General features: G+C 44.2%; 1 protein-coding gene across 3 annotated transcripts in view; it reads left to right on the top strand.

Annotated features, from left to right (window-relative positions):
• Positions 1 to 13,155, top strand: part of LOC126921064 (amyloid beta A4 precursor protein-binding family B member 1-interacting protein) — a 145,051-nt gene that overhangs the window by 66,909 nt on the left and 64,987 nt on the right. The window contains exon 1 of one of the 3 annotated variants that reach the window (XM_050732265.1): positions 9,865 to 11,864. The exons of the other annotated variants lie outside the window; for them this stretch is intronic. Within the exon in view, the coding sequence (XP_050588222.1) occupies positions 11,745 to 11,864 (120 nt within the window). The 5' untranslated portion in view covers positions 9,865 to 11,744. Of the gene's footprint in view, positions 1 to 9,864; positions 11,865 to 13,155 lie in introns of those variants that run through there. 3 annotated transcript variants of the gene reach the window in all.

Here is a 13,155-nt window from a genome sequence, read left to right as displayed (position 1 = left end):
TCATCGAAGACGCGTCGATCGATTCCCGGAATTGTAATTCTCGATGATCCAGCCCGTTTCACCGATAGGTGAAAATTCCAAGGAACACTATATTCCAGGTCTACCTGCATTTTGCTCCGTATTCGTATCTACCCGACAATAAGAAGCTTCGAGCCGGCCAATCGATTGTCCCTCAAAGGTCTCGAATCGTCTTTTCCAATTTACATACGTGAATTCGAACGCTTTACGTCGTTTACATATGTATGCACGCGACGGCGTAGTCCGACTGGCGTGTACATGTGCGTTTCATTGCATAATTTACGACGCCGTGCCCGGACACGATTGCAAGAGCGATCGAAGCGTGTTTAAACGGTCGAGGTGGTATCGATTTGTTTGGGAGCGAGGAGCGAGAGCAATCGACGTACGATTCGAGTCGATTTGCCGATTCAGATTCCGGCTAATCCTAATCGTGCGATTTACGCGGCTAACACCCTCCTGATGGCCTTTGCCAATCCAGCTACTTGTTTCCAGTCGAAGCAACTTGCACGCATTTAGGGGAGTCGGCTGATTTGCAGCTGATTCATGGGCCATTGTCTACACTTTGCTGGATTTCTGAGGTTGGCAATTGTAGCTATTTCAACGTTCTGTTAGATTAATTTGTTTGTCGGACACCATCGATAGGACGATCCAATTATAAATATTCAGAACAGCGATATAAATCAAATTGAAACAACTCTTACGAACGTGTAAATATTCTAACCCTTGTTTCTTTTAAAAACATGTTGCAAAACTAGTAAAGAAACTAATAAAGAAATACGAAGCTCGTGCTCGAGGAACCAGCATACCTCCAACAACCTTCCAATGTAACATACTTAACCACGAGAAAAAAGCGTCCGAGAAATGTGAAAAGAGTAAAACAGGTAAAGCGAACGAGGCAACGAGGCTAGCTACACGTTGCATCGTGCAGAAATTCGGCACGTCTTCCGAGAAGCTCGGTGGATTCCTGGTTACACGATCGTTTCGGGGCAAAATACGGAGTAAGCAAGGGGAGGGGGGCTGGGATGGTATCGATCGGTGGATCAGGGGATCCGGTCACGATGAGCTTGGTGGCTCGGTGCCGGTTCCATCGTGCTCATCGTCTTTGTCGTCGTCTTCCCAAAACTCCCGGTGTTCCTTTTTCGGTCTAAATCCGGCCACGGAGAGGCGCCTGCGACCACTCGCAGAAGTCGCCACGAGATACTCGTGAGAGAAAGAAGGAAAGGGAGAAGAAAGACCAAAAGGAGGCTGTGCAAGCCACCTTCTCGAGATGTTCGCCTTATAAGGCGTCCTCTGGGTGCTCGGCCGTCCATTAGAAATCCTTTGTCGTCCCGACCTCTTTTTCCGGACGGATTCTCGAGGGCTTTTCGTCGCCGGGATAGAATTCGCGGTCCAACCTGATGGATAGCGAACGGATCGCTAGGAGCACGTTGGTGTTGGAATACCGCAGAAAGGGTTTTTAAGATAATGAGAATGCGAGCTGTTCTTTGTCCACTTGAGAGAATTACCTGACGAGAAGACGAGCGATGAAGGATATCGTTGAAACAACGCGATCCGAATGAGCTTTCTAACGCTGTAAAACCAGGATTCTTCGCGAGATGAGTCTTTTTACGAAAAGAAATCTACTCTGCGTCTCCGGGGATCGGCCAGCTCTGATTCCTTTACCGCAGCCTCCGGTATTGTCCCGGATTAAGCTCTTTGCTCGTTGCTGTTCGTTTGTTTGCAGCATTAATGAGAGGGTCGTATAGTGTCTGAACGCTTTCTATTCGAGCACGGGTCATTGGCGAGTTGTAATTATTACGAAGCTGAAACTTCTTCCAATAGAACTCACTGAAAAATTAGAAGAAAAGAAAATTTCCTCTTTCTCTTTCCAGATCTTCCATGACTGCATCGAATCGTTTTACTTATTTTCAGCTTCATCATCGTAATACATGTAATTTATCTACGATAGATCAAAATTAATGTAGTCGGAATTGTATTTTGGGGATGGAACAATTTACGTTCTATTTGTTTAATCGCGTGTTTAAAATTACAAATTCGCATAAATGATATTGTCTGCGTGCAATAATATGATCAAAATTCAATTACCTGGTAAGATTATAAATATCCTCTTGGCTTCAGAGTAACGAGAAAATTGATCACGAGCAAGAAACAAATTCCATTTCGACAAAACAAAATTCTAACAGCGTGAAAATTTGTTGCTCGGCTTGGTTAACGTAATTCCGTTAAGGTTTTTCGACCGACACCTTTGTGGTACGTGTTTCACCTCGCTCCACCTCTCTTCTTCCACAGAAGTGCAGGGAAACGGTCTCGACTCGATTTCTATAATTGCCGTAGCACTTTTTCAACGGCCTTCATTGCCAAGTAATCACCACTGCCTTTCACTATTCAACGTCCAACGAGAAGTTTTCAATAGTTCGTTCGACTCGCATAGTCGGAGAGCATAGAACCAGGAAACCCAGTTGAAATATATCGTGAACAACGATCGAATTCGCTCCACGGAGGACAGTTTTTTCACCCCTTCAGGGTAAAACGCGCCGGAGAACAAGCGATTTCATCTCGCTGGCAATTTGTGTACCCGGTCAGCCCGGTTCGTTCCCTGCTTGTCCGCTTTTGTTCGCTCTTTTTGTTCGTCCCATTCTTCCTCCCTTCTTCTTCGTCTCCTTCTTCTTCGTCTTCTTCTTCTTCTTCTTCTTCTTCTTCATCTTCGTTTTCTTCTTCGACGCGGTCTTCTCCTCTCGTTGGAATTCCACCTCCCACTCCAGTACCCGCGAAATATCTCGACGCATTCTTGCGCATCGTGCCGGTCCGATTTGTGCCTCCTGACGGTCTTAAGGACCTGTTACGACTCTTTTCAACCATACAAGGATGGTATATGGCGCTATGGAATTAAGGAAATAACTTGTAAAATTATGGAAACAAGTTTTTGATGATCCGAGAAAGATGATGTCGTTTCGTTGCGTTTTAAGAAGTCCGAATTGCAGGTGAATGGATATTTTTAGAGAAATGGAAATGAATATACGCGGTAGAAAATAATTGAATCGAATGTAGAAATAGCTTTTTTGTTACCTGGTTTCGCTTGAAAACGGCACTAACTGTTCTAGTTCCGTGAGTTATCGCAGTTATCCTATTGTATTCTATAGAAACGTTTTACTTATTTTTATTCGATATACCGCAATAATAATACATTGACTTATACAACTCATAACAGGACGTTAATAATAATAGGAACGCTTCTGGCAACTATTCTCGCCTAAGGGGAAGCGAGGCTTGCCAATCTCCGTAACCGGCAGCAGATATCATCGATCCCATTCCCAGATCTTTCTCGTAGATTTACACAAGACGCTTCTAAATGCGTTTCTTCCCGCTTTTCTTCCGGTAACCTTCTATTAACGTCTCGACGATGCCGCGCGGCGTTCCCTTGAAAATTGCGCAATCGCCGCAAGATCTAGCACGCGGATCGTTCTATTAGCGCTGACGAACACCAGTAACTACAAACCACGGTTCGACGAACTTCCATCGTAGCGACGCGCCCTATATTTCGTTATCACGCCGTCGTTAAACCAGTCGACTTGGCTTTTTCCTTTCGCCGATAACGCGATTCTGCAGTTCAATTGTCGCCGAGGGTTGCGCAACAACGCGTTCTTAAACCGTTGCTTTTTACGCCGAAGAACAACGAAAGAAAAGCCGCTCTCCTTTTTTTTTTTTTCTCCAGAACATAATCACATCGTGTTCTATGTCGATATTCTATAGAGAAAATAGACGTACGATGCTGGCAATATCGAATATACGTAGAATTTAATTTTAAAAAGTTCAAAAAATACGGAATTAGAGCAAAGCGAAAAGTCTAGTCTGAAACGAAGCATCGCACAAAATGCAATTTTATTACTGGCCGGCGATTCGTTTGACTCGATTCGTTGGAGCGTTCTTTACCTCGCACGGCATCCTCTAGATTGGTTTACGCCGGTTTCAATTTGTGGCGCCGTCCGCGAAGCTTCTTCTAATTACCGCTAATTAGAGCCGATGCTGTAAGTGCCGGCTGTTCTCTGTTGGCTCGTTGAAAGGAATTCCCTCGACTATTGGCGTCGCCTAGTTTCCAGGAACGTTACTTTATCCGGGAACGGGACAGAGACTCTGAAAACGATACCGGCGCTTCTTCTTCTTCTGCGTTACATTCTCGTTAGTCTCGACATTTTGCATATCAAAAATTTGGATCTTGGCGTTTGCAGAGGATAACTCGCGGACGAGCGTTTAAGCTTCAATCTATACTTAAATTATTCAAGTTTATATAAGTCAAGTTTAAATTTCAAACTTTAGAATTAAAACTTTTAAATAAAATTTCACAGTTGCAAATTTTGTAACTCAGAGGTCTGTATTTCGTTTCAATCTCAAATCATATTTACGAAATTTCAAATTACAAATTTTCTGATTTGAACAGTACACAGATTAAATTTATTTATAAAACCGTAAGCATACAACTTCCTACGTTAGATTTCAGGCTCCAATTCAAATGTTACGACTTTCAAACGTGACTGTTTTCCACCGTCTATTCTTCGTTCTCCAACGAAAGAGGAAACGAAACGCGTTCTCTGTTTAACTTACATTATTCACCCTGTTCCAACAGGCTCCGTTTCACGTATGCAATTTCCCGGCGTGGAGTACGAGAGGAAAAATTCGAGCACAGTTGAAAGAAACATTAAAAAGCGTGCAACAGCGTTCGTACGTGTTACAGGGGAACTCTCTGGTAAACTTAGCCGCGGGAACAATCGCGTAAGTCTGTTACAACTGCACAAAGGTTCGCGAACGAGTATGACGATTCTAGGAGAGGTTAAATCGGGCCCACATGCGCATTTCATTGGGCGTGGTCGGTGCAGGTATTCCATTTAATCCCAGCGACACCAGCGACGAGGCACGATCTACGTTACTGCAGAATTCTCAGCCGCAGTAAACTATCGAGTTCATGGTTCCACATTTCGTTAAACTCGCCTCTAAACTCGGACAACAAAAAACGATGAACGCGGTTGTCTAGCTTTCTTTGCAGAAGCTACACGATCTTGCTGTCTAGAAAAATTGTTCACACAATGAACTGTAATGAATTGTTACGCTCGATTCGTGCTAGTTGATACGACCATCTGCACGCTAGTAAATTCTTGGGATCGGGATCTATAGCTTTATTGGTGTGCAAAATGGTACAACTCCTCTTCAGGTTATTTATTACAAAATCGACTATAATCGGTGGCTTTGGTGACTTGGAAAAACTTCTATGATACGTTATCATTGTATGTAATTTCGATAAATTCTAAGAGAATAATTTTCCAATTTCTTCTTTTCTGATATCTTACGTCGAACGCGATGAATCTCGTTGGTTTTCTTGACCGGCCAGTGCAGCGGCGAAGGACTCCTGAAAGGACGTTAAAGTCCTGTCGTGGGATAGCCTCCGCTTCCCAGGGACCCTTTTGGCCTCGGTAAGCTCGTGCGGCGTTTATTTCTTTACCCTCTTCTCTCTTACCTCTCTTTCTCTCTCGTAGTCGTTGCTTCATACCTTGCCTGTTCCCACTCTGCGAGATGTAAATCTTTCGAGATGAACTTTTGCCTCTTGCGTCAGCCGACGACTTCAAAGGTCCGAAACTCAGACCATGAGCTGGTCAGCTCCATGGAACAGTCACAGTGGTTACAGCACCGGCACCACCGGTTAAAAATTAACGACGTACTTCTTCGTTCTCCCGGAGAACGTTTTTACTCGATTCTCGACAACCCGACGAATTCGTGGGATTTGTTAACGTCGTGTCTCCGAAGTTTTGTGATTTTTTTCTCCCGACTGCGAGTAGTTGTAGGTTGAATTTAAATTTAAGACAAAGAAAAAAGCTGTTGTAACTTTAACTGAAATATACCCGTTAATATTTTACTAACACAAAGATGTATGAATCTTTCATCAAGCTTTTTCTTTAATTTCACTCAGTTATAAATTATATTACATAATCCTTAACATAAATTCGCAAAAACAAGCAAAATATAAATGAAACAGGTAGGTGTAGCAGCTCAAAGCTGCGCATTGAACGTCATCGAATCGTGTCCATTTTTCGTTTGTACCTGAAAATGCCGTTCATTATACCGTCAAGTACCTTTACTACGAACGGCAGCTACCCGCCATATTGTCGATATCGGGGGACACACGAGCGTGGACCGTTCGCGAGAACGGTACCGTCGGCATCGAAAGCGAGAAGAACCTAGGAAGCGCATTAGCTGGCCTGAAAAGTGGCACACGCGAACCAACCTGGCAACTTGTCGCGAAGGAACGAGCACACCGAGAGAAAGATACAAGTGTGAAGCTGCTCCGTGAGAAGAGTTCGGAGATTTCGACACATTGTTTCCATTCGCACCTATCTCGTCCGGGCCACGAATTTCTTGTAAACTCCCACGCGTATGGTCGCTGAGATCGTTCGAGAAACGCGAGGTCGGGCTTCTCTAGGTGCATTCAACTCGTCCCGGGCAGCGTTGGTGGGGTTTAATGGGCAGCATGTCGTACCGTGAACACCGGCAATCATGACTTACGCGTATCGACGCGCGAGTGCGCGCGAGAGCAACCCTCGGATACGCGCGAAACGCATAGGACGCCCGAGCATAATGCCACGGGAACGCTTTACTCGTGGCCTGTTTCAATTTAATGCACAATTGCTCTCTCCGTGTCCCGCTTTGCGTTTCCTTTCTTCGCCGATCGGTTGTTTCGTTCATGTGCAGAGCCTCGTTGCTTTGTATGTGCGTTCTTGTATATGTGTTCGCGGCCGTTCGTGTGGCCTGGTTGAGTTTTCAGGATAATGCAACGACGAGAAATGCGCTCGTTGTTCCTTGTAGGTGTCACGCGGACATGATAATCATTCGCGATATGACCATTTTTACTAGCGAGCCGTGAGAAATGGATCAGATTAAATGGTTTGTAGCTTGATAATTGATTTTATATTAACGGTTCTTATTTCTCGATAATTTATATCGAGAATTGAAATCGTTTAACAACCATTTTAAGCACGTGAATTTCCTATGAAGAGACGGGATATGAGTCTTTTGAAAGGTTTATTTCTATATTTAATACTATTTTTCAGTCCTTCAATTAACGGTAGTCGTGGTTTGACTTGACCCTAGAGGCTGACTTATTCAAGCAGTGTAAAATAAAAAAGTACATTATTCATGGAATAAAATGAGATAAAATGTGAAATCGAACATTGGCTTTCCCTTTATCCCCTTTATCCACAAGACGATATTGATAAGCGCATTACGTAATCAGGAGAACAGTTCCCGTTTTCTCGAAGCGATCGCAGTAAGCTAAATTATCAAGAGCCTTCTTCCTGACGCAATTCCTGGAAAGCCGCTATTACCAACGACCGATAATCAAGCGATAACGATCGTCCGTGTCCAGCAGCGGCGAGAGTGTGCGGCTGGTAGAATGCATTTTGCATGCACCACGGTATCCCAGATTACGGCGCCGAGCGCTGTTAATTGGTGCACACAGCACGATTGCGCCAGGATGCAACTGCCGGTGTGACTGCATTCTCCTCGCTGTAGCGCTTGCTAGTCCGAATTCTTCGCGTGTTAAAATGAAACGCGAGCTCGATTCTCCACCCGCGGATAATTACTCTCATCTCGGCACATGATCGCACACACGATGCGAAAGCTAACGAACAAAGGAGTAATGGATATTTATACGAATCTTGCGTCTTCTCGTTGATTGGGTGCGGCAGGGAATCTTATTTGCTTTCAAATCAATAAAAAAATTGGATGTCTGTTCAAAAAGCAGGGAATAGTAATCGAATGGCAGCCATGATATTTCAATATCGATAACATCCGAATGCTATACCGTCATCACGGTCGAGAGGTTCGAAAAAAGCGAATGCAAATACACATACATACGTATACAATGTATATACAGGAAGTAGGAGAACGCGAGAGTATCGTTTTCCAGTTCAATGCCAGGCTCGATATCGTACACTATGTTTCATCTACCAATGTCTGCATGTATCATGTATGATTCTACCTTCTACCCGAAAGGCTCCATTCGGTGGTCAGGATGTCGCTACGTGGTGCACGTAGACGACGATAACGCGGTTTCATTGCGTGCTCCGATCGAATGGCAACATCGTGGCAACGAACGAGGAGGCGAAATCAATTAACTCGGCCACGTGTGTGGACGCACACGAACCTGACCTCCCGTTTTCCATTGTACACGCGCGTAGTAGTACGCGTAGTACAACCTACAGGGTTACGTATGCCGTATACTATACGTACGTTCCCTCAGTACGTATATAGGCAGCGTTGTCCTGAACGAGCGCGGCCTGTACTCGCGTACATTAGCCGCGTGGGTTGCCATGGGCAACCCATGACTAACACACGTTCCAGCATCACGTGTCTCTCCCTGCGTCTGTCCCTTTCTCTCGTGGTTCGGCCCAGTGCCGTCTTAACTGGAGGCGCTGCGCGTCTGTCCTTTCGTCTATTTTATCACCAGTTTGCGTTATTTCTATGTTGTATTCTTATCTTTTGTACAAGAGCGATATTTTATACAAGAAAACTTTTACAAGAGAGTTGTCTTATTCGATTAGATGAAAGTTCTTCCGAAAGTTTGGGTAATCGAAGCTAATCGAGAATTTGTTCGTGCTTTGAAGATACATAAAATTTGGAAGTAAAACGAAGTAGAGGTTAGTAAATGTTTTGTTTAACGTAATTGGAAAATTTGTAGTTGCTTTTATCAATTTTTTGACAATATCACATAAAGAGATTGTATAATGATATACATAAAGTGGGTGGTTATTTCTTAACTATATAACAAATCGGTATTTATCGAGTAATAGATAGAAACTACATAGTAGTATTATACATTGATCAATAATAAATATGTGAAAATATGGCTACTTTTTTTCGTATGCATTTCCTAGTTACGATACTGAGGGTCAATCTTCGTCCTGTGAATTATATCCATCTTTTTCTAGGGTATTTCGCTTCTTCAAGAGCCCTAGCATCGGGTTTGTTCTTCTCCTCGTTCTTACCGTGGCATACTTGCCATTTTCATCGTCCCTCTTTCTTTCTCGATGGTACCTAGTTCAGGGATGTACCGCGGTCCATTGCGATTCAGCGATGCGTGATTTACATGGCTTACGTAATATTTCACGAATTCATGGGGTGGTCCGGAATATCGATTATTCTAATCGCTGTTGATTACTCTATTTTATTACTCTAGAGTGGTACTGCTGTAGAAGTGCTATTTATTTATGCTTCTCGAATAGTAATTTCATATTTTTCAAACTCTTTAATGTAATACCATATATGATACATTTTTACTGAGATTTATTACAATTTGTTTGAAATATCGTACATTCTAAGCTAAATCGTTAATTTTATGTACTTATAGATCTTTTATGTAAAATTCCAATCGATGACATTACATAGAATTTTTATCCAAATTAATAATTTCGTTACCAATCCGGCTCTTCGTTACTGAGCTAAGGAATGCTTTCGTTCATTAAACAAAAGCTTCATTTACATCAACCTAGAAGCTAATAACCTGGACGAATTCCAACATCCGATCTTACCTCTTCCATAAGATTATTGTCACCCATATCGAGCTAGAGTGGTGGTTTCTCGCGAACGATTCTTCCTTATCGGCAATTTGGTTCTCCGTACGAATCTATATCGTGGATCCCGCGCGACCAAAGCATAAAAAAATGAAATCCCCGGCGCTAGAAGAAAGTCGCTATTTCTGGTATCCCTCGGGGCGTTAGATCCAGGGTCTCGACTGAAAACGGATCGTCCCTGAACTCGTAGCTCGTAGCGACTCCACACGAAATGGAAGGGGTCATGGAACTGCGGAGAGGGAGGAAAGGATCGAGTTGAAGAGAGACAGACAGTTCCTGGTGGGGGAGGATGAAGGACATGAGCAAGAGGAAGAGAAACGGAACAGGGATGCTGCTCTTCAACAGAGACGGTGTGCAGAGGCTAAGAAACGAAAGAGGAAGAGAAAAAATTATTCCTGGCCACCCTCGTTACGCGTCTTCTTTCCTCCTTTCTCTTTCCTCCTTTCTTCGCCTCTGTCCAGCTACGGAATATAGTTGACGTTTTTCGTGCAGCCACGGGAAAGGAAAAGCCACGTCGAAAGAGGATAGAAAACGTAGTGAAGAAAAGGGAGGTCAAACAGAAACGCGGGAGTATAGCGGTAGAAGAAAAGAGGAAGTCGGGATAGACGGGGGAAATAGAGTGGTGCTGGAGCGAGGAGGGAAGCTGTACGAAATATAGAGGACAGAGTGGTCGCGGGATAATATATACGACGAGGCTGGTAAACGAAGGACAGAGGAAGAGAGACACGGAGGGGTCGAGAGTTACCAAAGAAACAGAAACGAACGAAACGGAGAAGGAAAACGCGAGGCCAACAAAGGGTGGGAGGAAGATGGCGCAAAAGCAGCGGCATAGAACGTATAGAGAACAGAGAGGGCGCTAGAGGTGCACGGATCGCTCTAGAGTGGAACCGAGACGGGATGACGAAACTACGAGGAGGAGAAAGAAGAAATTAAACGGAGAAAGAGGCTCGAACGAGAGAGAGAGATAGACGTTAGGTCTGACGAATCATCGGAGAGGGACGGAAAATATGATGTGACTACGAGCGACCGGGAAAGAATGACGAGAGGTAGAGGGAACGAAACGGTGAAAAGCATAAGAGAGACGGATGATTCACTGAAAAGAGCGAGAGTGAACGACGCATGGGGCTTTCACGGACACGAGAGAGAAAGTTTAGGAGCAGTCGAAAAGAGAGGGAGAGGACAGACAAGGCACGTCTAGGTAAAACAGAGCGAGAAAAGGCTGGCAGCAGCAGAGACGAGACAGAGTGCGCCCACCAAGCCGCCTCCATACCACCTCCAGCATTCCCGGCCTGCACACACAGTTGCAGCTGCACCGCCGCCGTGGCTCGCTCGTGTGCACATGCGAGACTGCGCGCGCGTCCGTCTCTCGCTCGCAATCATCTCTTGGTTCGCCGGTACGCTCTGTGTATTAACGACGCGTTCTCTTCTGGATATCGAGCCGTATAGCGTGTGAGTTTTTCCTCTCGATAAGAGAGCCTCATATTGAAAGATCTAGTCGGTCAGTTTGACTCGTGACTATCGTACGAGAAGGATCGTTTTCTCTCAATCGGATTATCGTGTCAACGTTTTTTTCACAACTTCGGAAAACTTCCTTACGAGGATCCTTTTTTTTTGTAAATCGTTTTTATACTCTTCTGACAAAATCATTTTACCGCATCGTACAGTGAAACGTACAGTGAATAAGTTTTTTGGAGTTCATCGTTATCGAGGCATACACATTGGTGCACGTGTGCATCCGTGGTCCCGGTGCGCACGGTATATCGGAGCTTCGATCAACGAGAGAAGCCCGACACCTCGTTAGCGTCACGGATATATTACATAGTCGGCACGAAAAGCTTTGACATTTGGCAAATGTCAGTGACAGTCGCTGGCGGAGTGGCTTCCGCGTAATCGGAGCGTGGTTCGTGATAAACGATAAGGAAAGCGGTCGTTGTAGTTCGTTTCAGTGTTTCCCATTTCGACATACGAATCCGGCTGGTTGTTTTCATTAATCTCGTGCTACAAGATCGAATTCGAGAGGAGACATGTGATCTTGTGTTGGAAACGAGTCAGGAATAGAATCGAGAAGAAGCATCAACTGGTCTGGTCTCCGAAGGCTCAAAAGTCTTGAAGATGGACTGGATGAGAAGACAGGACATTAAGGAGGAGTCACCGGAAACTCCTACCGCTCTGACACCGGATGAACCTGACGAGTGCTACTTCGAGGAAGACACCTCGATAGACGAGGGCATGGTACGTGATTCGCGTGGCAATTGCCACTCACACTGTTTGTTTATCGAGATACAAGCTCCTTTATTTGTAAATTTAAACCTTGAGAAATTGATTCGTCGAATATATTTTAGCTAAATTTCGTTTTCAGGCGCCCCCATATTTTATACACTATTTCGTATTTTCTCATAGTATTCGATGAACAGAGACAAAATATAGCAGTTTTGAATCGAAGAATAATTAAAAGCTCGTGTGTTGGAGTGGACTAGCGCGATGAAAACCGGTCCACGGCGTTCGTCGTAAAAATCGTCAATTTTCGATTACGTAACCGCGTATGGTTTGTCACGTTCGAAACGCGTGTCACCATACACGCGGTCTCTTTTATTAATGGAAAAGTTTGCGTGTTAATTTAACGCGTCGCCACGCACGAGGAACGTTTCGAAAGTTCGCTCCGATCTTCACGCCGATCTCGTTCCTGTCGAGCAACGTGTGAGGGCAACACCGACGTTATGCATCGATCTCAATGGAACCTTGCAGTAACGTGAAAAAGCAGCACGCTCTCTAGTATTTCGATATTAGACATCGATAGTCAGAAATTGTTTACACTTTATGTTCGTATAGTTAACTCGATTCTATTTCATGCAACGATCATCGCCAATCTCCTAAAAATTATCGGGAATTCTCGACAGGTAGTAATTGAAATCAACGTTGCGCGCGTTACATTGGCTCACAGCTACGTAAATTCTGCGAGCTTCTTTCTTCCAGCCGTGAGGCAAACTCGCGGAGATCCACCGGGCAGGGATTTAGGTCTGCCATTAATTTTGCTTTATCTCACCTTGACCCTCCCCTCCGCGCCCCTTTTTAATCTTTACGAGGCTGCGCGAAGTAAGAAGTTATTACGACGCTTCCTTCCGGCGAGCAGCGCCGTAATTGTTATGATTTTAGCGGTGAAGTTGGAGCGGAGGAAGGTATTCTCTCTCGTTGCTTTTAAACGCTTGATGGATCTATCTGGAAGTTCTGGAATGGCACGAAGAAAGTACTATTGTTAGAATGTAATATTTCAGTGGAAGCAAAATGTTGACTCGTTCGTTACGCGTTATCTTATTTCATACTATCTTCTCTTCTTTCGAGAAGAATATTTCGTACCAAGGATGGTTTTACTTTGCAAAGTTGAACTTACGTTGTTCATTTTAGAATGAAATTTCAAATTTAGAAATTAAATCAAGTGATTCGATCTTTTTCGTGCCTTTATCGTGCAACTCCAGACCTCGTTTAAAATTCCATCTTCAACATCCGTGCAAACTCTTCATCACCT

Source organism: Bombus affinis, chromosome 10, assembly GCF_024516045.1.
Source record: "Bombus affinis isolate iyBomAffi1 chromosome 10, iyBomAffi1.2, whole genome shotgun sequence".
Lineage (NCBI taxonomy): Eukaryota > Metazoa > Arthropoda > Insecta > Hymenoptera > Apidae > Bombus > Bombus affinis.
This window is presented reverse-complemented; position numbering and strand designations above follow the sequence as displayed.